The sequence below is a fragment of the Oryx dammah genome, unplaced genomic scaffold (genome assembly GCF_014754425.2).
Source record: "Oryx dammah isolate SB20612 unplaced genomic scaffold, SCBI_Odam_1.1 HiC_scaffold_18, whole genome shotgun sequence".
NCBI classification, from domain to species: Eukaryota; Metazoa; Chordata; class Mammalia; order Artiodactyla; family Bovidae; genus Oryx; species Oryx dammah.
In genome coordinates this window covers 92,989,566-93,014,347 of record NW_024070202.1, presented here as the reverse complement: position 1 = coordinate 93,014,347, position 24,782 = coordinate 92,989,566, and the positions used below count along the sequence as shown (strand labels likewise).

General features: G+C 41.3%; 2 protein-coding genes across 3 annotated transcripts in view; one reads left to right on the top strand and one right to left on the bottom strand.

Moving 5' to 3' along the window:
* Positions 1–2,763: 2,763 nt before the first annotated feature.
* OPN1SW (opsin 1, short wave sensitive) lies at positions 2,764–5,794 on the top strand. The gene is made up of 5 exons (XM_040259590.1): positions 2,764–3,141; positions 3,438–3,606; positions 3,922–4,087; positions 4,501–4,740; positions 5,675–5,794. Exons 1-5 carry the CDS (start codon positions 2,787–2,789, stop codon positions 5,792–5,794), a joined length of 1,050 nt encoding a protein of 349 aa, XP_040115524.1. The 5' UTR covers positions 2,764–2,786.
* Positions 5,795–6,886: 1,092 nt separating this feature from the next.
* Positions 6,887–24,782, bottom strand: part of CALU (calumenin) — a 23,097-nt gene continuing 5,201 nt past the window's right edge. Inside the window, exons 2-7 of one of the 2 annotated variants that reach the window (XM_040259588.1) lie at positions 22,179–22,410; positions 17,167–17,360; positions 13,034–13,200; positions 12,770–12,830; positions 10,778–10,977; positions 6,887–9,255 (exon numbers count right to left, since the gene is read on the bottom strand). In XM_040259588.1, the coding sequence (XP_040115522.1) occupies positions 9,151–9,255; positions 10,778–10,977; positions 12,770–12,830; positions 13,034–13,200; positions 17,167–17,360; positions 22,179–22,399 (948 nt within the window). In that variant the 5' untranslated portion in view covers positions 22,400–22,410 and the 3' untranslated portion in view covers positions 6,887–9,150. Of the gene's footprint in view, positions 9,256–10,777; positions 10,978–12,769; positions 12,831–13,033; positions 13,201–16,899; positions 17,094–17,166; positions 17,361–22,178; positions 22,411–24,782 lie in introns of both variants that reach the window. The other variant, XM_040259589.1, reaches the window with a different exon arrangement.

Below are 24,782 nucleotides of genomic sequence, written 5' to 3'. Positions count from 1 at the left end.
TACAGGGGGATTGGTAAGGAGCCCCTGCAGACACCCAAATCCTCTGATGTTCAAGTCCCTCATATAAAATAGCATAGCGCTTGCATAGACTCTCCACATTCTCTTGGGTACTTGAAATTATCTCTAGATTACTGACAATACCTAATACTTATAATACCTTGTAAATAGTTATAAATACAATGTAAATTCTATGTGAATAGTTGCCTGTATAAGGCAATTTTAAGTTTTGGGTTTTGGAATTTTCTGGAATTTTAAAATATTTTGGTTGACCCTTGCAGAAGCGGAGGGCCCACCATACCTAAAACGTCTTCAGTTTTTACATCATTACCCTTCTCTTATACCACTTGTCCTCTCCTTAAAATCTCCCCTCCTCCTACTCCATGGCTTCAATGACTGGAAACTTTTTATCCCTTGCCAGTGAGACTCTCTGCTTGAGTAAGGCTCGGTTGGCCTGAGCCCCACAGGGGCATCTGCCTCCTTTCAACTGTGGCTGCGTTGCCCTCAGCTGGGGCCCATTGCCCCTTCTTCTGATGTGGGGTGGAATAGAGAGGAAGACACTGTCTGGGAAGTTGTCAGGACCATAGTGGGAGAGGCTAAAGATGCAGCCACTTGGCCTGAGGGGTGGGAGTAAGAGGCCTCTCTTACCCATAACGGTTGGACTGACAGCCCAAGCCCAGCGGGCTCCTGTCAGAACCAATTGCAGAGGTGGGTGCCTCAGCAGAGCCCTGCTGACAGCTGAGGTGGACTGAGTCCACTCAGCCCAGGCTGACACATTGCTGGGTGCCCTGCCCAGGGATGGGCACTTAAAACACTGCCTTCAGGGGAACCTCTGGCCCTGGTCTTAAGGACCCAGGGCACAGAATATGCCAGCTCAGCCAATCTAGTGGGGACCAACTGGCCTTGCAATTCCTGGACAGTTAGCTGGCTTTCACCAGGAACCTCTGCGAGGAATCCTACCTGTGGGTGAGTGTCTATGTGGAGCATGTGTGTGTGCTCATGCACACGTGTCCCTGTGTGCCTGGAAATGTCAGACTTTCAGAAATGGCTGACCTGTCTCCATCTAGTATTTCTAGTTCAGGATTCAAGGAACAGATTTTTGTCCTAAAGTGTGGTTTTCTGGGAGTTTCAACTGGAGAAGCTGAAGTCCTTGCTTAACTTGTCTAACTTGGAAGGAATCAAGTATAAACTCTTTCTCTCCTGCAGCAGGTAGCAGCTCATATCTCTGCTGAGCTTTCAGACCTTCAGCTCTTGCCTTTTGCTGGGCTCCTCGGAGATTCCTCCAGGATTAGCTCAGCAGTCATCTTAGGATTTGAGGGGAGTTTATAGGCAGATTTGAAGGCTTCTCCTTTCATGGCTTCCTTCATTCCCAGAAACCCACCGTCAATTTCCAGCTGCTCTGGAGTCCCAGGCTCTGTCCTGTGACTCTCCAAGTCAATAAAGGCTGGACTTTTTGCTTGAGGAGTCCTAGCTGGTCCTTGCCCTTTAGATGGGAATTGTCCTTAGGAAAAATCCATTTGAATGTAGATGGTAGGTGGTTCCTTTCATTCAAGGGTTGAGTCCCCTTTAGTTTCTGCCTGTTTTGAGGGTACTTTATAGTGCTTTCAAATAGTTTTCTTTTTTTTTCACATTTTGTCCAGAGTTTATAACTTTTATCTATGATGGGGTTCATCTGATCCAAATAACTGCCATTACTGGACCATCCTTTCACTTTTAACTTATCTATATATCTATAGTCACTGTTATCTATATATCTATAGTCTACTGAGGTTTGGAAGAAGATACACTCATAAAGGCTAAAGTGTAGTGTTGAGTATAAGTGCAAGCAGAGCTTTAAGTATTTTATTTTTTTTGGCCACTCCATGTGACATGCAGGATCCTAGTTTCCCAACCAGGGATCAAACCCGTGGGTACCCCCTGCAGTGGAAGTGCAGAGTCTTAACCACTGGACCACCAGGGAAGTCCCCACGCAGAATTTAGAGTGGAGCTGGGCTCACCGGGGTGGGCTTCTCAGCAAACCAGGCTAAGAGCTGGGCAGGTCTGGGATGGGCGGGCAGACCGGAGAAGTCTGGCAGCTTAGGCAGGGGCAGGTGTGAACATGGTGTGAGAGGGACCGCAACACACCAACCTGGACCTGGCTGGGAGAGTTCTGAGCAGGAAATGTTCCATCTCTGGGATGACTCGTCATGAAGAACCTGACGGCCTGGGATGCCTTAGACCTCTAGGCACTGTCAAGTTGCCCCTGGACTGTTCCATGAAGGCTGTTCAAGAACACTCTCCATCTCCTACCCTTTCCTGCAGCCTGAGGCTGGCTGAGCCCAAGACCCCTGGAGAGGGAGACTTAGGGGGCACCTTCCACAATGGGGCAGATGGTGTGCAAACACCTACAGGGATATAGTGGTGCCTGAAGCGAAATGAAGAGGTTTGCCTTCAACAGTTCCACTCAAAGGGAAGAAGAGTGGTGGAAGGGTCTTCATTAAATATGGGTCAGCATCTCCCTACTGAGTCCACTCTTATTTATTCCAGCCTGCAGCATCACATATCTGGATTCTGTGAGCCCAATCTTTTATCCTCTGAAGAACACACAATCGGCTTTGGGGCCACAAAAGGTTTAGGTGGGGGTTTGGGGTCTCTAATCTCAAACTTTGTCCTTAGGAGGCTTAGGATCAGTACTGATTTTTCAGGGAGCCCCAAAGTGGCTTTGGAGGAGAGGGTCTTTGGCAGGGTGGGGGAGAAGTGGTGGGGGAGGATGATCTATAAGAGGAATCAGAGGGGGTGGGGGACATCCCATGAGCAAGATGTCAGAGGAGGAGGAGTTTTTTCTGTTCAAGAACATCTCCTTGGTGGCGCCGTGGGATGGACCTCAGTACCACCTCGCCCCTGTCTGGGCCTTCCACCTCCAGGCAGCCTTCATGGGTTTTGTCTTCTTTGTAGGGACACCACTCAATGCCACGGTGCTGGTGGCCACACTGCGCTACAGAAAGTTGCGGCAGCCGCTCAACTATATTCTGGTCAACGTGTCTCTGGGGGGCTTCATCTACTGCATCTTCTCTGTCTTCGTCGTCTTCATCAGCAGTTGTTATGGGTACTTCGTCTTCGGCCGCCATGTCTGTGCCCTGGAGGCCTTCCTGGGCTGTACAGCAGGTACTGCAGGCCAAGGGAGCTGGAGGGACGGGAAGGATCCTGCTTCAGGATGGGAGCCAGGGGCCAGGCTGTTGGGTTAGAATGGACCACTAAAGAGGAGTCCAGGGGGTAGAAGTTTGGCATTCTTTTGAATGCTGAGGTAGAGAGCCACCCGGAGGTCTGAGCGAGTCCCAAACTCTATTTCACTCTCCAGTCCAACTCTTCCTCTCTCTGCTTTCTCCACACCGCCTGTACTCCACTCTGCCTGCCAGGATGAGTGGAGCTGTTTACCCCATTATCCGCCCATTTCATCACAGGTCTGGTGACAGGCTGGTCACTGGCCTTCTTGGCCTTTGAGCGGTACATCATCATCTGTAAACCCTTCGGCAACTTCCGCTTCAGCTCCAAGCATGCCCTGATGGTGGTCGTGGCCACCTGGACCATCGGTATTGGTGTCTCCATCCCACCCTTCTTTGGCTGGAGCCGGTGAGAGTCCAGGGCAGTTATGCTGACTTAGCTAGAAGCTCAGGTTCTCAGGGTGGGAAGAGAGTGGGGCATGGTCATTGACCTCTAATTTTTAAAGAGCTGGAGGAATAGAGAAGGGAAAGGGCTGTGGTAGACAAGCACTAAGGTTTACTCTGTGGTTGGAATTGCCAAAGGTTGGCTAGTGAGGACAGAAAATACCCTCTGCCTGACATAACTCTGGGTTCTAAACAGAGAACACAACCCAGGAATCTCAGCTCCCACTCTACCAATTCTTGCTGTGAACCTCACAGTGAACAAGTGCTTGGTCCCTTGCAGATTCATCCCTGAGGGCCTGCAGTGTTCCTGTGGTCCCGACTGGTACACCGTGGGCACCAAATATTACAGCGAGTACTATACCTGGTTCCTCTTCATCTTCTGCTACATTGTGCCTCTCTCCCTCATCTGCTTCTCCTACTCTCAGCTGCTGGGGGCCCTCAGAGCTGTGAGTGGCTTTTGTGAGGGTCAGGGAGGAAGGGGACACAGGGCTCTAGATGAGAGGGAAGAGTGGGTATGTGCTCTAGAACACAAAACACCCGGAAATGTCCACAGCCAGTGAGGGGTATCAAAAAGCAGTGCAGGAAGTAGGGACAGGGAGATGAGGAGATGAAGAGTGAGGTGGAGTCATCCCAGCTCAGATGCATCGAGAGATGCCTGTGATTCCATCCAGATCACGGACTGGAGAGAGCTGGCTCCATCTTGCCTCCCTCAAGGAAAGGGGAACAGAGGAACTAGGTCAGAAGGTGGGACGGCAGAGAGACAATTAGAGCAGATGGCCCCCTGGTTGAAAAACGTCCAGAGACTTGGGGGTTCAGGGCCAGAGAGCAGAGGGCGTGATGTTTTCTGCGCTCTTTCTAGGTTGCGGCTCAGCAGCAGGAGTCAGCTTCGACCCAGAAGGCTGAGCGGGAGGTGAGCCACATGGTGGTGGTCATGGTGGGATCCTTTTGTCTCTGTTACACACCCTACGCTGCCCTGGCCATGTATATAGTCAACAACCGTAACCATGGGGTGGACTTACGGCTTGTCACCATTCCTGCCTTCTTCTCCAAGAGTGCTTGTGTCTACAATCCCATCATCTACTGCTTCATGAATAAGCAGGTAAAGTTCTCTTTTTAAAAAAACTGTTTGGGGCTGTGCTGGGTCTTTGTTGCTGCCCACGGGCTTTCTCCAGTTGTGCTGAGCAGGGGGCTTCTCACTGCAGTCACTTCTGTTGTTGTGGAGCACGGGTTCTAGGCTCGGGCTTCAGTAGTTGTGGCACATGGGTTTAGCTGCTCTGCCTACCTCAAATCCTGAATTGAAGCTAATAACCCAAACTCAGACAAATCAAGGAGGGTTCCTGTCTTATACAGCCAAACACCCAGCTTTGAGAATTACTTTGTTTCTTCAGTTCCAGAAGTGGATTAAAAACTAATGAGGAAGCTCCTGGATATTAACAGAACTGGCAGTCCTTTCCTAGTTGGGAGCACTTTCTAGTAATGGTGGGTGGGTGGGGGTACTGCAGGGTCACTTTTGAGAGTGCTCTCTGGCTACCCACGCCAGTATTCTTGGGCTTCTTGTGGCTCAGCTGGTAAAGAATCTGCCTGCAATGCAGGAGACCTGGGTTCGATCCCTGGGTTGGGAAGATCCTCTGGAGAAGGGGATCTTACCCACTCCAGTAATTCTGGCCTGGAGAATTTCATGGTTTGTATAGTCCATGGGGTTGTAAAGGGTCAGACACAACTGAGTGACTTTCACTTTCACTTCACTTTCCTGGGACAGGGTGCTTTGTGAGGTTTCCCAACAGTGAGGCCTCAGGGTTAGCCAGAACGTGTAGGGATTATTATTGTAGATCCAGGAGGAGTGAGTAGTGTTAGCCTGGACTAGCCAGCTCTGAGGACTGAGAAGACATAATCAGTACTGCTCGAGGAGATCCCATGTATAAGGCACTGTGTGAGGCTATGGGGATACAAAGACATTTTTTCTCGCATGCTTCCGGATGTTGCCTCCTCCGTACTGGTCTGCCGAGGAGACTATCTCTGCTTTTCCCCTCTAGTTCCGAGCTTGCATCATGGAAATGGTGTGTGGAAAACCCATGACAGATGAGTCTGAAGTGTCTAGCTCCCAGAAAACCGAAGTGTCTACTGTCTCTTCTAGCCAAGTTGGCCCCAACTAAGGAGCGTACTGGCCTGTGTGCAGTGAGGACTTTACATCTGAGGACATTTCTACTTTCTCTATCAAAAACCAAACCACTACCAACACAGAAAATGGGAAGGGGAGTGACAGCAACTTGAGGGCTGAGTTTTCCATTTTTCTACTATTTCCTTCCTACCTACAAAGCAACTGTTCCAGCTGGGTCTACTTCAGACCACCTCAAGGGCCATTTCCACAGTCATCAGTGTCTACTCTTAAGTGGCACAATTTATAGCGTTTGGAGAACAGATTTCTATGTACAAGGCAATTGTAAAGGAATATGGCTACTTTTTCAGTGTACAGACAATTATTTTCCTTTTCAGTAATTTTTTTTTCCCTCCTGGGGATCGGTTCAAAGATGATACATTTTGAATCAGAACTTAGGAAAATACCTTAGAAATGAGACATTAAAAAAAAATTTTTTTTAACCCTTTAGTAGGTCCTAAATATGAGTTTGAAAGTTCTTATGCTGTCACTGCCAGTAATTGCTATCACTTTGACAGTGACAGTCATGCCCATAAATGCCTGCACCAGCATGAATTATTCCAGGTGCTTCCTCCCCCTTGCCCCCACATCTCTTATCTGGCTAAACCGATTTATCTGTCTTAAGCTGTGTATTTACTAAAGTCAATGGTTCAACTCCCTTCATGTTCTCAAAATGAACTGGCGCATCTCAATACTGTTTATAAACTATACAAAATGTTCAAAAAACTGTTTTACCTTATATTCCATCTCCCCACCCCCTGAAGGAGAGCCTTTTTGAAATAAAAATCAAGATAAATGTGTGTACATTCAGAAATGGCTGTGTTTGGTATCACACAATTATGTAATGAGCAGCTGGGATCCTCTCCAGTTACATGGCCTAAAAGAAGCCGAGAAAGGTTACGGCTGTATAAGGATGCTAAAGATTTCAGGAACAGAAGGAAAGAGTAACCAACTTGGGAGAAGGTAGCAACTTCTCTGGGTTGGGGTGGGGTAAACCTTCTAGGAGAGGTCCATTTTCTGTGACATTTTATAACCCCATAATTATAAGCAAGAGTTCCATTTCTTAAGAAAATAAAGGACATACATACCCTTCAGTGAATGTAAACAGTTTTATTTAGAAACAGATAGGTACCTGTTTGCATTATAGAATATAAAACTTGGTTTACACTCTATAAAAAATAATAACCAGTATCCAAATTCAAGACAGCTAGCATTCACAGAACACACAATGTGGGTGTGTAGCTACTGTTCACCAGCCTCAGGCTTGATTTAAACCAAAAAAAAAAAAAAAATCCAGGAGGGTCATTAGAGATTAGAGTACAAATGCTTATTGATGAGCACCCAGCATCCAGAAGTCGCTATCTTAGCAGATGGAGGTTTGCTTTCTAGGTGCATGACTTTAACGTGAGGCCTGGGTTCTCTGTACCTAGTGACCTGCAAGGCTCTCCTGCCACACAATTTGTGCTGTGCCCTCTCCAAGCCAGGGTTGGTGGCATTATTAATCATCCCTGGTCTTCTTAACAATTCAAATGGGGAATCTAGAAGGCAGAGAATTCCCATTTACTTATACTGGGGTTCAAAGAATGTATCCACTCTCAAGAGCAAAGGCCAGGGTGAAGTTACATGATATCTGGCTTTTTACCAGGCCAAGTAGCCCACCTGAACATGATTGTGGAAGACCAAAGGATACACCTAGGTTCAGATTATAATAATCACCCAGCACCACCTGAATGTATTATCCAGAAAGATATATGAAATAATAAAGGTTATATATATATATATTTGTCTTAGTAACCTGAGGGCTAAAAACTTGGAATACATAATTCTTCTCAAAAGAGGTCCATGTGTATGAAAGGGACCAAAAAAAGGCAGTTTCTTGTTATGTAAAATATAGGTGAGTTGGGAACAGAGGTGGTTTCTTCAGCTCTTTCTACAATGTCCCTCTCTTTGATAAGGATTGGCAATGTTGATCCATGATAAACATTTTTTGGCAGCAGGGAGATGGGGACATAGGGAAGGATGAGTCAAAGGCAGGAAGGGTGAGCGACGGTCCTCAAACCAAAGAGCCCTCTCATCTCTGAGCCTTAGCTCAGCCTTCTCAGCTGACACAGAAACAGGCCTGGTAGTAAGTGGTTAGCATTCTGAGGTATGAGGATCCCTGGTAAATTCAGCAGCATGTGGTTTTCAGAAATCAGCCCACAAGGTAAGAACACTGCAACCAAGCCCCTAACTAATACTGCTATTGAACCACTGTCCAAAAGAGAAAGGGAAGAAAAAAATCCCCACCACAACAGGAGGTTCTAAGCTTTCATTTAAGGTGGTCCAAATCGTTTCCTTTCTCTTAGGGTTTCTTAAGAGAATCCTCATTCAGTGACCGTTTCTCTCATTAAAGGCACTTTCAATGACACGACTGGAAAGGAGCACATTTTGACAGCAGTGAAATCAAGATTAGTTCCTTAGAACACCTGGGGAAATAGGAGCTGAATGGGGCACTGACTGACTGAATAAAGACAGGCTTGAGCACTTCAATAGATGCACACCCAGAAAAAGGCATGTGCCCTAAGAACACTTGGATTTTTTCTTTAGTTTTCCAGCTGTTTCTATTTATATCTCTGTAAAGAGATCACACTCACTACTTGATTGATATTCAAGACACTGGCCCCAACTTTTCCACAGCTGTGCTTGACAAAATTAGCAAACAGCTAGTCCTACAGGGAAGAGGGGGGGGCGGGGAGGATGAATGAAATCAAGTCGATTCAAGCTTTCTTACAGCACAGGGATCTGTCCTTGCCCAGATAATGCTAGGACCTGGACATGAAGCAACTGAATGGAACATGTGGCCCCTACTACTTATGAAATATACTTTTTAATAGGCAAGTTTAAGTGTTCTCTCTCTAAATATAAATTGTGGGGAATATTTCTTCCCTTTTCTCTCTCCTGAACATTTCTTATTGATCTCAGGCTCAAACTTAAGTCAAAATTATAAAAAATTACATGATAAGGGTTGAGAAAGAGTGAAGGGCTAATGTTTGCCTACAAGTGTGAGTTGAGGATGTTGATCCTTCATATCATACTCCCAACCAGAGAAAAAATACAAAAATAAACACACATGTTATACATAATACAAAGTGTAAATCTACAAACACAAGTGTACTAATTAGAGTTGTTCCTCAGAAGCACGGTTTCCCTCCTGTCCCTCAGAGAGGAGGAGGAATGGGGACGGGATCATTTCTGTTACAACTTTTCATGTCTTAAAAAGTTTGTAATAACAGTCTCAGTAGCGCAATTTCATGTGAAACCAGAAGCTGTAAAAATAAATTATTTTGAAGAAATGTGGGTTCCTCTGCCTGCAGCTCAGAACTCATCATGTCGTACTAAGGCCTCACCAAAATCTGTGGCCTGGCTGCCCACAAATAAATCATACTTGTCAACAATCTCCTCCTTGGTAAGCTTGCCATCCTAAAAGCAGAAAGAACAGTGATCTGAGGCAAAATAAAAGTTCCCATTTCAAATTTAGAAACACTGCTATCATACAATAGGGGATCTAAGAATTGCCAAGATTTAAGATTCTAATTCCCACTAAATGAGAATCCTCATTCTAATCCCACTAAATTAAATGTGAACTCAGTACTCATGGCCCATCCCCAATACACACACACACGGAAGAAAAGAGCAATTAATATATTTCCTTATCAAGAAAGTTAAAAGGATGAAAATAATACAGCTGAATAGGTCAACGCCAGTGGTACGGGTTTATTTCTTGGGGAGAAAATGCTCCCTTTTCAGCAAAATGTGGGACACCTCCTAGATATGAGTAAGAGATAGTTAACAAGAGCCAGGAAAAATACTTCAAAGTGAATCAAGTCACTGTCTAACAGGGACAATGAAATCTGTTACTATCAAGCATAGTTTTCAACTCCAAAATGCCCTAGCTACCAATCAGATTCCAGACAGAACCCCTAATGGAGGTCCAGATCTTATCTCAAGAATTAGCTACGCCAGATTCCCAAGGGATGACTATATCAGTTTCCTTTCCTCATGTCTCAGCACCTGGCTACTGAAGAGACTGAGCAAGAACTCAAAACAGACCGACCGTTAAAAAGACTCAACGATAAGAAACTACATAAAAACCAAACATTAATCTAAATAAAAGAACATTCAGAATTCTAACCCCCCCATCTTTAGACTGATTTTCAGTCTGCTCTAGAACATTCTCTGAAAAAGGTGACAGGGCTCAGTAGTAACACCACTCTTTCAATGAACCAAATGCCTTCTGAGATAATTGGTCAAGGACTGATGCTGAAGCTCCAATACTTTGATCACCTGATGTGAAGAACTGATTCATTGGAAAAGACCCTGATGCTGGGAAAGACTGAAGGCAGGAGGAGAAGGAGACGACAGAGGATGAGATGGTTGGATGGCATCACTGACTTGATGGACGTTCAATATGAGCAAGCTCTGGGAGTTGATGATGGACAGGGAAGCCTGACGTGCTGCAGTCCATGGGGTCGCAAACAGTCAGATACAACTGAGCGACTGAACTGAATTATAATAGAGAAAAGCTGATTTATAAGCTACAACAAGCATGCTTGATTTAAGAAGGAAATAATCAGCTTTGTGTAGGCAAAGTGAGCCTGTAAAAGGTAAAAGAACAAAGGAAATAACAACAAAAAGGCAAAGGAAATTTCTTGGGGTTCCAAAGATAGTGGATGAGGCACGCTGGGCACAGGCTATATCCAGAGGCTCTTGCTGAGGCTTAAGTTCCTCCAATGCTAAGAACATTGGGCAAAGGGATTTCTAAAATGAGAGAGCATAGAGCTAGTGCTGCCCTGTAAGTTTCAGTTGCCAACTTTAGCTCCGTAGCAGACTTAGACTAATTAAAACCTTATATGCTCTATGTACGTTAATAGGAATTTTTTAAGCAATCCCCTAGAGACAGACTGGGACCATTGCTAGATTGCTTGGGCCTGGCCAGACCTACCTTGTTTTGGTCTGATTCATAGACCAGGTGCCTGGCTTCTGCCTCAGCATGGTCATAATCTGAGGGGAGGATCCAGTCTTTGGTCTCCTCCTTATCCATCTTTCCATCACGGTTCTTATCTCGAAACTCAACAAACTGTTCTCTCTCCGTCTTGACCCACTCTGGCTCATCAGCGTTTCCGTCGTGGCTGTACATATCACCTGTATGAACAGACATCCATACATAAGATGGCTGTGTCTTCTCTCAAAGCTTGCCCCATGAAAATATCATCTGACCTTTCTTCCTCACTCATTAGTTTGGAACCTCACAGAAGTTATAAGGGTATTTTAGGTTGGAGAGATCTTATGAAGTAAGGCATTTTCCTGATGATCTTGCAAAAAGAATATTTCAAGCTATTGCTCTTGAGTGATATGAGTAAAGAGAACTGTTTTAAAAAAAGGCAGAAACTGGGATTTTCAGGTGGTCCAGTGGTTAGGAGTCCATCTACCAATGCAGGGGACACAGTTTGACCCCTGGTCCAGGAAGATCCCATGTGCTACTATGGGGGAACTAAGCCTGAGAGCCAAACTGCTGAAGCCCGCTTGCCTAGAGCCCATGCTCCGCAGTGGGAGGAGAGGTCACCACTCTGCAACTAGAGCGGGCCTGTGTGCAGCAGTGAGGACTCAGCGCAGCCATAAGTATTTTTCAAAATGCAGAAACAAAGGGAGATGACTAGCGTCAAGAAAGGTAAAGACCAACTTTCATAAGACACCTGTTCCCTGCGTTCCATTTCACTACAAGGCAGCTAATTAACCTGACCACTAGTTTTAGAAAGATGTGGTTGTAAATCCTCAGGAAAACCTGAGAGATGTAAATGTGTCTGTAAATGTAAACAGTCAAACAGTCTACAACCAATGCCTAAGTATACTTTATAATATATCTCTTAAAATGATGGGCATTGTCTTATGCTACTTTCCATCACATGAACTGTGAAGCAATTTGGTCAATTACTTGGTAAGAGACAGCACCTTTTTTTAAAGCAATGGGAAAATCTTGCAATTATTTTTGAGGATAATAAAAATAACTTTAGGGACTTCCTTGGTGGTCCAGTGGTTCAGATTCCATACTGTGGATGTAGGTTCAATCCCTGATTGGGGAACTAAGATTCCACACGTCAGCAGTGGCATGGCGAAAAAAAAAGAAAAAAGCTGTACTTGAGGGAAACTGCCTTGAAGGTACAGCATAAACAACTGGGAATTCCCTGGCAGTCCAGTGGTTAGGACTCCACATTTTCACTGCCAAGGGTGGGGTCTGATCCCTGGTTGGGGAACTAAGATCCCATAAACTGCATGGCATGGCCAAAAAAAGGGCAAAAGGAAACAAATTAGAAAACCTCTACAGAAAACACAAACAGAATACAGTGAAAAGGAAAGAGGAACCAACAACTCCCGGTTGCTTACTCACCCAAGTGTCTCTTTTGTTCTGCGCCCTAGTTTCCTAATACCCGTCTAGGTTCCCTACAACTCCTCAGTGTCAGTTCCACAGGGCCTCTGGGATGCGCTATCTTAGTGCAGTCCACTACAGCAGCCACCGGCCACATCAGGCTATGAGGAAAGGAAATGTGGCTAGTCTAAACTGAGATGTGCTGCAGTGTAAAATAAACTTTTGAAGACTCGTGTGAAAAGAGAAAAAAAATAACCCTTCATAACGTGGAAATTATAGTATTTTGGAATGTTAGATTAAATAAAATACACATGTGAAGTAAATTCCATCTGTTTCTTTTCATTATTTTTGATGTGGCTAATAGAAAAGTTAAAATTACATTTGGGGCTCACATTCACATTTTGATTGGCCAGTGCTACTCAATACTTCATCATGACCCACTATTTCCCATGCTGGTCTGAGTTAATGATGTGCTAAGAGCTGACCCATGGGGTAGATTATTTTTATTGGTGAACATATCTTCCAAAGCTTCCCAGCTTCTTCTAAGAAAAACACTAGGAACAGACTTACCAATATACTCCTCCAGATCAATGAAACCATCAGCATTCTTATCTATATCTTCCATTGTTTCCTAGACAGAAGAGAATAATTAGATCTAGTATCTGGATGAATTAGTTCAGGTAATTATTTAGGACAAGTAACTGTGCTTCATTAAAGTAAACACACACGTATATATGTGTTTATGTATATATATTCAAGTATGGTTAAACCATAGGAAAGAGTGTAAGCAACAAAAGGAGAAAGTTTCCACTCAGAATCCTCACTCTCACCCACCTGTACCACTATATCCTTCATGTAGTCATACTCCTCAGGGTGCAGAAAAGCTGTGAATTCCTCCTTTGTGGCAATGAGGTCTCCATCCTTGTCTGCCATTTTAAACCTCCGCTCATCTCTAATCATCATCTGTTTATAGTTAAATCCATCATCAGGGTCTGGATCATCTAGGAAACAAAAATTTAGGTCCAATCTTAAAAGACTTCCAGAAAACATGAAAATGTATGGAAATCAATTTCCAAGAACAATAAGCCTAGCATGGAAGAATTAACTTGGTTACTCAGAGAAAACTACAGCAGTATAAAGACTTCAGTTTTGGTGATCAAAGACTACGAAGTCAGGTCTGAGCTGACTGTAAATTCAACATGGAACCCTGGCTCTTGGCCTATGTGATCCGTTACATAGATGCTTCACTGTTATCAATATCAAGGCTACTAGAGGGCTTCAGTTTTCTAGTTATACCCAAGGGGCAGCAGTGGCTCTAAAGTCACACGGTCTGGGTTTGAATCCTAACTCTACTACTTCTTAGCCATGTGACCTTGGACAAGTAACTTAACTGTGCTTCAATTTACTCATCTGTAGAATATAGACAGTAATAGAGTTGGCCTCACAGGCTTGTTACGAGGTTAAACAAGCAAATAAATAGAAGTTAAGTGCCTCAAACACTGCTTGACACACAGCTGGTTTTTAATACATGTTAACTATTGCTATGTTTATGAAACATTATTTAAACATTTATTAAACATTAGGCTCTCATTAAGAAGCCAGATATCAAAGGCCTATCCCATTACAGGCCATCTGGATTCAATACCAGAACAGCTCCACTCTGAAAGGTCACATTTTAGTTTCTTTGGTCAATTCACAAATATACCATGAGATACAAGTTCTGTTCACTACCCCCACTTCCTCCATTTTTATAAAATTCTAGAAAATGCAAACAAATCATGTTATAGAAAACAGATCAGTGAGGAAGGTGAGGACTATAAAGGACACAAGGAAGCTTTTGGGGATGATGGAAATATTTAATTACAGTGAGGGGCTCACTGATGCATACACATATGGCAAAACTCATCAATTGTGCATTTTAAATATGTGCAGTGCGATAAACTATATGTCAATTATACTTCAACAAATCTGTTACAGAAGATAAATATTAGATTACAACCAAATTGAATTTGGACCTATCTGTTAGGATGTTGAACTGCACAAGCAGTAGTTATTGTGGCTCAGCTGGTAAAGAATCTGCCTGCAATGAGGGAGACCTGGGTTCGATTCCTGGATTGGGAAAATGCCCGGGAGAAGGTAAAGGCTACCCATGCCAGTATTCTGGCCTAGAGAATTCCATGGACTGTGTAGTCCTTGGGGTTGCAAAGAGTCAGACATGACTGAGTGACTTTCACTTCACCTCATAAGAATCTAGAAAAATGAACTTTAAATTGAAAAAAAGTGAAGGAGTTCATGGCAAAAAAGGGGAAAAAACAAAACAACTTTTCCATCTGAGTTGCTATATGGACCAAAATAAGATAAGATGAGAAGATATTTTGAAAAGTAAAAGTCACCATATTAAAGGTAAGAAATGATTGTTCCCAAAACATATTGATCAAATAAAAAAAGATATAGCACTAGTTTTTATTAACAAACAAACCCACAGGGCCCCTTACTAATACTACACTATTGAGTTTTGATATTGTAGTTCAATCTTTCCATACTTTAAGTACAGTCAAAAACAACAACAATAAACTACTGCTCTATTTTGAGTTGAGCAACCTGAAGCTTCATTCTTTGATGAGGGTCAAAATTCAGTAAGACAGTTTACTGATTAAACTGGGGCTTTGGGGACCCTATGTGTATACTCAAAGCCATAATAGATTAGAGACTGAAAATTTAAGGAAAATACTACCTCACTCAGATACTAAGTCATTTCTTCTAAACAAATAATCAGTACAAACTATGTAACATAAATAAGATAACAGAAGGCAACTTACATATTAAGAGTAGATTCTTAACTGAGAGCCCTTCTTTCTTTAGGTAAAATTTGGTGACTAGGATCACATACACATATATAAGGATGAAGAAGAAAGCTACAGAACTGTATTTAATGACTAAACTCGCATGCCTGTCATCACTGCTCAGAGTGCCCTATCTATCCTATGCACCAGATTACTGGGCCAGCTGGCTTGCACACAGTGAAGGGTAGGTTCGTGATCTAGTTTTGGTTTTGGTATAGGCAGGGCAGATCTTAGCATCTCATATTTTACTTGTGGCAGAGACGGGGTTAACGTTCCTTTTGTAGAAAGCAGATATTCACAGACCCTAATTAGAAGCTAAGATGATTTGTACCTTAACTCAACGGAGTCAAGAACACATTTTCACAAAAAACTCCTCAGCACTTTTGGAAGGCGCCTCCTTACCCCAGCATTGTCCACCCCCAGGCCGCCAGGGAAAGAAGCCTTATAAAGACATTGTTTCTCTAGCCAGTGCTTCAGCTTATGCAGAGTTTCAAGTCAGTAGAAATACTCATTACATGGAATCATTGGCCCTGTGAGGTAACAAAGCTCTCAACAGATTTGTATGCACATAATCATAAAAAGAGTTTAAAACTCCTTCTGGACAGTAAGTGCCTAGGTCTGAGCTGAGATTTATTAACACATCATTCTGTTGAGATCACCAATAGCCTAACCAGTGCTTTGTATTTATAATTAATCCCAAACACATCAGGAAGCTCTGGGTCTCAGCCAGAGAGCAAGAAGCATGGTTGTCTCTCTATCTGCACTGACTTTTTAATACACGTGTTCTTAATTGGGAGAAGGATATGTTTGGTTCTTGGCAAAGTATCAAGCATGAGAGAGGTGGCCGCTCTTGTCTCAGGAATGAGAACAAGCCCCATACAGAAATAAAAATCTGTTCACCAGAAATGCATGCAGTTCTGTAATTAACACGGACAGCTGGTTATCCAATGGGGGAAACAGACCATCATACATTCATTGCCTGTTAGTCAGTGATGGAGAACGCCTGCTTTCACCCAGAAATTTATTTAATTTCCAGAATAAAAATGCAAGAAGTAACATTTATACATTCTTATCTCATCTCAAACTGTGACCACGTACAAAAGAGGAATGTCACTAACAAAAACACCCTAAGTCATCAACTCGGTAAGATCGCCACCTAGCATTTAACAGCAGGCAAGTGGAATAAGTAAAAGAAAATTACTAACAGGTGGCCCAAGCATACAAGCTACCAAATCAACAAAAAGCAATCAAAGTCACATTGATTTGCCTCAGAGCATTTGCAAAGCAGGCTAATAAACTCATGTGTCAGAGAAAACAAATGGGAAATACTCATTTCTAAACTTCAGTAAGCAGACATATTGAAATAGTTAAATTTCATCAAGGAAAGCCATTAGACTTGACCTTTATTTTAGCAAGGGAAGACAGTAATTTTCCTCCTATTCTCACCAGTTACAAATAAATCTAATTTGGTTTAAATTTCAGGTCCAACGCTTTAATGTGACCATGTCAAGAGACATCTCAAAGCCTCCTGCTTTGCACTGTTGGTACAATGCAGCCTTTTGAACGAGAATTTACTCCAAAAATGGTCTCTTTGAGGGATGACAGCAAGAAAAAAATGGGGAAATACATCTGAAATACTAAAAGATGTAAAAGATGTCAGACCTTAGAAAATCAAAATAAAACAAATTTTTAAAAATACGTAATATACAAATTCAAAATTAATAAAGTGAAGGAGAATCAGCACAGCATCAAACTATCTAAGATAAGTGTAATTTCTTCCTTTCCTTCACTGCTTGACCCATTTGTTTCTTTGACTCAAGACCATGGTCTCCACCAGGCTGACACCTTGCCCCTTACCCAGGTAAGTGCCATAAGTCACGTTTCTGTACTCATCCCAGGAGATTAAGCCGTCTTGATTCAAATCAAACTCCTGCCATTGGTTTTCAACATTGTCATATATGTATTTCTTCTGGGCGTGCTTAATCCAGGATTTCAGCTCCCCCTCCGTCACAAACCCATCTTTATCCGCGTCTATTTTATCTACAATCATTCTACAAGACAAAACAGTTACGTTTCAAGGTGCCGGCTCCACAAGGCTTTTTCCCCCAGAGAGTAGGGACCTACCTAAAACGTAGCCGTAGGTGGCATTTTTATACTCCTCCCAGGAAACGAGGCCGTCCTCATTGAGGTCATGCCCCTTCCACTGCCGCTCTACGTCCTCGTAAATCCAGCGCTTTTGTGCAAATTTAATCCAGTCTTTGAGCTCATCCACAGTGACAAACCCGTCCTTGTCGCCATCTATTTTACTTACAATCTTTCTGTAGAAAATGCAGAGAAATCCAGCAAGAAGTTAAAAGGACACAAAGCTCTGGACTTAGCCAGATGTGTGCTGTGGCCACGGGTGTTGCCCAGGGCTAAAGGATGGAAATAAAAATTGTCTCCAAAACAAAACTGCCAGATGGGCAACTGAAAACTCATTTTTCTCTTGAGTGCCTGTTGCTGGTCTGAAATGAGTCATCCAGATAAGACAAGCACAGTCCATGGCTGGTGTACTTGGAAACAAAAGCAAACTATGGACTATCCCTAAGAGGTAGGTTTCAGCCAGTGGTCAGAATTTTGGAGTGAATATCCTTTCCTATCTGGGTTCTTCACTCTTAGTATCAAACAACATGCAAATTTTTATATTTGTTCTTTATTGCTCTTAGGAGAATCTCTATTTCTGGGTAAATAATCACAACCACTGACTTGGTTTTCTAAAAATTCAAAAACTGTAACCAGATTTTTTTTAAAAATGCAGTTTTTTTAAAAAACCAAAACACTTTTGCTAAAAATATAAAGGTATCAAAAATAGTTCCAGGATCACTTATACCTGAAGTCAAGATTTTTCTTTTAAACCCCAAAATAGGTACAGAGACATAAGCATGCTTATACATTAAAAAAAAAAAAAAAAAAAGGCTAGCAGTTATTACACACTATATTGAATTGGAGTTTTACATATAACCACAAAAACAGAGAGCTCTGAAGAAGTAATGTGGTAAGAATGTACATCCTTGATTATGAGAATGTTAATAAGCTGAGAGGGTTAGGGTGCAGATGATAAACCAAACTACAAGGCTAAAGAATGAATATACTTTGCTCTTCATAAGCTTCTTTCTTCCAGCAATGTCATATTAATAACAGACATTTTTAAAAGACTTAAGGATTTCACAATATGTGCATGATATGAAAACTTCTGTTTAACAATTGCTTACTTATAGAAGCTAAGACTGCCTATGTAAAGTCATAAGAATTTTTTTTTTTTTTACAATTTTACACACCAATTATTTAATGGCCTAGAGCAGTAATATTCACTGACTACATTCTTTAAGAGAGCCAGGAAAAGATCATGTAAACACCCCTTGGTCCTTTGTAGGGAGGCTCAAGTCACAAGAACTTTAAATCAAAACTTCTAATGGAATTGACACAGTAGAAGTCCATTATGCACACTTATTTCATCACATGGAATATTTTAGAAAGAATTCAAGGGTCAAGAATTAATAAATTTTTCTACTGTTAAAAAAAAAACTTCTATTGGAACTGAAATCTTGGCATACCCCTATGCTCTGTTATTTGCAAGATTGAAAAAGACTGTCATTTGGTAGCTTATGTCGTTTCCCAGTCTGTATTCTTATGAATACAACATTGGAAAGTGATTAGAATCAGAGAATATAAGTGACACAAATTCACCTTGATATTGACTGATATGCTTTTAGCCATGGTTGTCTATTACTTAAATCCTGTAATTAACAAGCATTTTCCTTCAGAGAATCTTATAGTTTTTACTCTAAAATATTTTTTTAAAAAGGTAAAAGAGTAAGTAAGTAAGTGTTAGTCACTCAGTCGTGTCTGACTCATTGCAACCCCATGGACTGTAGCTTGCCAGTCTCCTCCATCCATGGGATTCTCCAGGCAAGAATACTGGAGTGGACTGTCATTCCCTTCTCCAGGGGATCTTCCCGACCCAAGGATCAAACCTGGGTCTCCTTCATTGCAGGCAGACTATGGTTTGAGCTACCAGGGAAGCCCCCTAAAATAGTAAGAAGTCACCTCAAATACCCTTCTGTATCTACATGGACACGGGACAAAAATTTTTTTGCAACTTGAATCTGGAGAATCTTAACAATACCAAGAAATTAGCTTTTCTTACTATTGGGGGGCTGTGCTGTGCAGCACGAGAGGTCTGAGTTCCCTGACCAGGAATAGAACCCATGCCCCCTGGATTGGAGTGCAGCATCTTAACCATTGGACCGCCAAGGAAGCCCCAACAGATTAAGTTTTACCTGTTCAAAAACCTCTACATTATCTATAATGGAATCCAGTTTGTGTCTGAAAGGCATTGGCTACCAAGAGTTCCACTGTAGTATTAAGAGAAAAAAGGCAATTCTCTTATTGCCAAAAGAAAATTTTAAACTATTAGTAGCCTAAAGAGAAGCATCACTTAGATAAAAAAGGCATATGACTCTTTTAAGATGGGCTTTTCCTAATGAAGTTGGCTGAATGCTATTCTATTCATCCCAACAGAAATATCCCAAACGGTTCAATTCAGACATTAGCAAACTTTTTCTGAAAAAGTCAGATAAATATTTTTCACTTTGTGGGCCACATATCATCTGTTACATATCTTAAAAACAACAGTAAAAATAACCACGCAACCATTTAAAAATATAAAAGCTATCCTTATCTTTCTAGTTATCCAGCCTGCAGGCAGTTGTCAAAGTACACTGGAAGTGGGCACGGCCTATTTTTGGCATGAAGCTCTAAACTCTGATCTTTAAAAGCCCATGTTAATTTATAAAGCTAATGGTATTGTATTTCTATGACACTGGAGAACCCTACAAATGCATGATGCCACTAAATAAGCATTTACTCTAAGATAGACACAATGCACTTAAGTGGATATTATGTCATTTCTAAGAGGTGACATATGCCTCTACATTTTAAAAGGCGTAAAGCCAAATCCTTTGGCTTTTTAAGAACCTGGGTCAATAAAAGCGTTCCAGGAGGGTTCAAAATATTCCAGAAATTTTCAGCATGCAAAATTTTACATATATTCATATACCTGCACTTTAGCTTTCATTAGACTGCCAAAGGGATTGGGCCTGTGACCCAAAAAAGGATGATGAACCGCTCTACTTCATTTCTATATCAAAATAAGTGAAAACTTTACTAAGGACCACCACCTCAAATTGGATAAATCATCATGTGAAGGACACACAAATTAAAATTAAGTATATTTAGACTGCTTAGGGGTAGGGTAAGGTTGAAAATACACACACAAGAAAAAAATGTTCTATTTGATTATTCGTAACAAAAAGAAACTAAAACCTGGATGTTAAAATTGTTTTTAAGTGCTTTCTGTAGCTTTTTAGATATTATTACTAAAGATTTAAAAATAGTAGTGAATTTCTGCAACTAGAGGTATAAACAATGATCTTATTTCCTAACAATTACTGGCCTCCTAGACAGATGGAAAGGGGAAATTGTTGTACCCAACCTCTGGTGTACAGTCACATACCAATGTTCAAAAATGCCATAGTAAGCTAATTTAAAAGAAAAAAAAAGTTCATTTGGAATTCTTGCTTTCAACAGTATATCACCTCATTAATGGGCTATTTGTTATTATCTCCACACATGGGAGAAGCAAACCAGACTTGGTTCATTCACACATTCCAGGAAAAACATCATTTTAACCATCTTATTCATATCAAATATGGAGTCTGTGCACGTGTTGAACTTTTGATATTTACTGAGGACTAAAAGAAACGTTTTTTTGTCTACTGAAGGCTGTCAGCAGAGCAATTCCAATACCTGCACAGGGCCAGAACACCGACTGACACCAAGCCTAGAGGCCCTTTGTTATTTGACAGTAATTCTGCAGAGACGTGTGCAGACCAAAATCTAGGCTGGACATGCATGTTATTAACAGGCAAGACATGAAGACTGAGAATACCCTCATGCACCCCTATTTTCAGCTTGGAATATTAGCATAGTTAGGAGATTAAAAGTGAGCACAGTCCCTCAAAGTTAAAAAACAACCTAACAGAAGACTATCTCTGATGCGCCTGTTTTCTCTATTTTCAATGTTTTAGGGAAGTTTCTCATTCTACACAGCAAAATCTTTTGATTATTTCTGTCAGTGTTTAAGAATACTGTATCCTTCAATTGGCAGATAACTCACTGAAAGAATAAATTTATTTTGAAGTACCACTCAAAGCAAACCCTATAATGTCTTCTAATCACAGCACTATCCATGGGGAAAATATTTCTGGAAATCCCTATGGGGTATAACTTTTCAGACAACTCTGTTAAATTTAGTTCAGAAAGCTACACAGATGGTCACTATTCATTGAGGAGAAAATGTTCACCAATTAACCTGCATTTCCTTAAAAAGCAAGCCTTTGAAAGAATTAAAAAAAGACATTCTCAGACCCTCAGAAATAATCAGCTGGAATTCTACCCTATCAACCATTTAGGTAAAAAGATGCCTTCAGAGACAGCCACAGAACCTGACTATGGCCCAGCTGTTTACTGCAAGAGCCAATGCATACTCTGACATTAAGATCACAGCTTAATACAACCTTGTGAAAGCCAAGGTTGATTTGGTTTTGCTTTTAATTAAGCAAATACCTGAGAATGAACCAAAGAGGGTGAAGGACATCCTTGGAAATCATCAACTACAGAAATTAGTCAATCCAGGGGTCTAATTTGCAGTTTATTATCCACTCAAAGACTTGGCATGGTCAACAACAAAGAGGTCACAGACTGTTTTTAAAAATTAAAAGCAACAGTGTTGAGAAAATTCCTATGTGATGTTCCTTTGGGATCAAGATGATGTGGTTTAAGCTGAGTCCTATAGTATCTGGCACTTTAATGCATAAATGACTTTGTTTTGTAGAATGAGGTAAAAACTGTCATTCAATGGAGAAATGAGGAAAGAGATTAAATTTTAGCAGTAGCAATTCTGTGGTTAGCTTTCAGCAGATGTAGTTCAGTACAGCTTTACTGGGTGACTGAGATAGAAGAGAAAAAAAAGAATGAGTTGATTTATAAAGAAAGGTCATTATTCTAACTAGCCCCCCTGAGAGCTGGCACCTTACCCAAGTCTTTCCTTGCTCTCTTCTGGCGTCAGCTGATCAAAGGTTTTTGCTTCTTCAGCACCCAAGAAGGCGTCGTGGTCATAATCAAAACTCTGAGCATCATTGTGAACTTTGTCACTGAGCTGAGGCTCATGGTGTACACGGTCCTTCTTTTCTGTGGGCTTGCTCAAGGCAAAGGCCGTGCACAGGGACAGGCACATAAGAAACTGTCGCAGGTCCATGATAATCAGATCTTAAAGAAAAAGAAAAGTAGTTCACTCAGTATGCTTAATAATTAAACAGGAGATTAAAAGCTCAGACCCAATAAAATTATCAATTTGACATTATCCTAAATACAATTATTTAACCCATAAAAAAGTATGCTAGAATATGAGACTTTCTAGTTTTACTCTGAGAAATTTTCACCACTTTCCTTCATCTGATTGTAGGCTGACAAGGAATTATAGGAACAAGGAATTACAAGGAACATCCATCTTATAAGTAGCCTCCCTTTATGCAGACACAGAAAACGTACCTATGGACACAGAGGAGACGTGACTGAGCGTGCATGCATGCACATGCTTCTGAAAGCTTATCAATGTTTTTTCATGCTATTCCATCAAAACACCCAAATTCATATACAAAGATGCTCTAATCGATGATGATATTCTATGGTTAAGAAAATGAAAAATGAACTAAATCAAAGAATTAGTAAATACATATTAAACCACCACTACCACCACAAAGTAGGTATAGTGACTGTCACATTCCAGAAAAGTCTATGAAAACAACAAAAGCATGTTGCAAAACAATGTCAAGATCTCATTCATAGAAAAAGCAAACATCAACTAACCTCTCCAGGTTGCTTATATTTGTATAAAATATAACATATATGCACGAAAATGGTGTGGAAGGATAAACATCTATCTAGCAACAACGCCCTAGGCTAAAGAAGAGATGGCGGTGGGGTGGTGAGGCTGGGATGGAGTGAATTTTAATACTGTGCTCTGTTGTGCTATCTTCCTTTTTCTAAACGAGTACATTACCTTCTTGTGTGTATTTTTTAAACAATATGATAAAAATTATTTTCATTGTTAGGTAGCATACATTTTCAAGCCACTTCTCCCAACTGGAAAAGGAGACATATTTATTCTTAAGGAAAAAACACATAATTATTCCTAAGACACAAATGCTATTTTTCAAGTAAAATAACACTGCCCAAGGAGAAAAACACTCCAGGCTACTTCAATAATTGAACTAATCAATCAGATCAGTGGAACAGTACAGACAAAATTAGATTTAGTGGCTCTCTCAAACGTCATAGTGAGTATCTCTTTATTTTAGGACAAAATGAAACTTTCACTGCAAACTACAAACAATTCTTTACATAAATAAAATTCTTTAGAGATAAGGAATGAGTTTTATGCTGTTATTCTGTGACATATTCAAATGATAGCTATGATGTTAAAGGCTTACAGAATCAAGTAAAAATCAAGAGTCATAGCAACAGTATCTTCCTTACGCCTACTAATAAAGTGACCTCACATTTAGGAAAATTTTTATAAATTACTAATTACATCCCCAACATAATAGCCTACCAACTCTTGCATAATACCCTGACAGCTTTCGTAAACCGCCATTGTTATAAATTAATGCTTAAACCTGAGAACACTATCAGGGCCTGGGAGGGATACTGTGTAAAGTTTTGATACTGTGTAATACACAGAAATGTAACAGATTGACTCATTGGGATTTAGAGGGAAAACTACATTTAAGATTGAGACTTAACATCTTGATACAGTGATAAAAGAAGAATGTCAGCATAAAAGCCAAGTGATTCAGCTTTATCATTTATCCATCTTCTATCCTTTCCCTTCACAATTAAACTCAATCCTGCCCCTCTACAGGTTCCTTCATTCTGTCATTCAATACTTCTCAGGTCTTCTTAATCCAAAACCAGTCTTTCTCAGACCACATATTACTTCAAGCGTACTCTTCCCTGTTCCTTCACCCACACGGTGTCCAGAAACTTGTCTCTGTTTCCAAACCACCTACTGTCTCCCTGCAATCTGGGTTTCTAGTGACTACTGATGAAAGTGCCTAAAAACATCACCAAGGACTACCTACCAGACAAAGCAATGGTTTCACCTTCATCTCTCTGCAGTGGGCAATGAAAAACCTGTACTTTAGTAGATATTTAAAAATATACTTTTCGTGCCCACGTATATCAACTCCTGGCTGTTCGTGCTTGTGCTTAGTAGAGAGTTTGACTCTGCCAGTAATGTTTGACTCTCATGGACTATAGCCCACCAGGCTCCTCTGTCCATGAGTTTTCCAGGCAAGAATAATGGAATGGGTTGCCATCTCCTCCTCCAGGAGATCTTCCCAAATCAGGGACTGAACCTGCATCTCTTCCGTCTCCTGCATTGGCAGGTGGGTTCGTTACCACTAGTGCCACTGAGGAAGCCCCCTTGGCTGTTAGAAACTTTAACAAAAGGGCTCTTGTTTTATGAATACAGACACTAAAAAAGACTACCAAATGTATTTAAATCCATATATATAAAAATGTCCATTAGAAACAAAGGGTATCTCCCAAGACAAAGGACATATAATGTGGAAAGATGT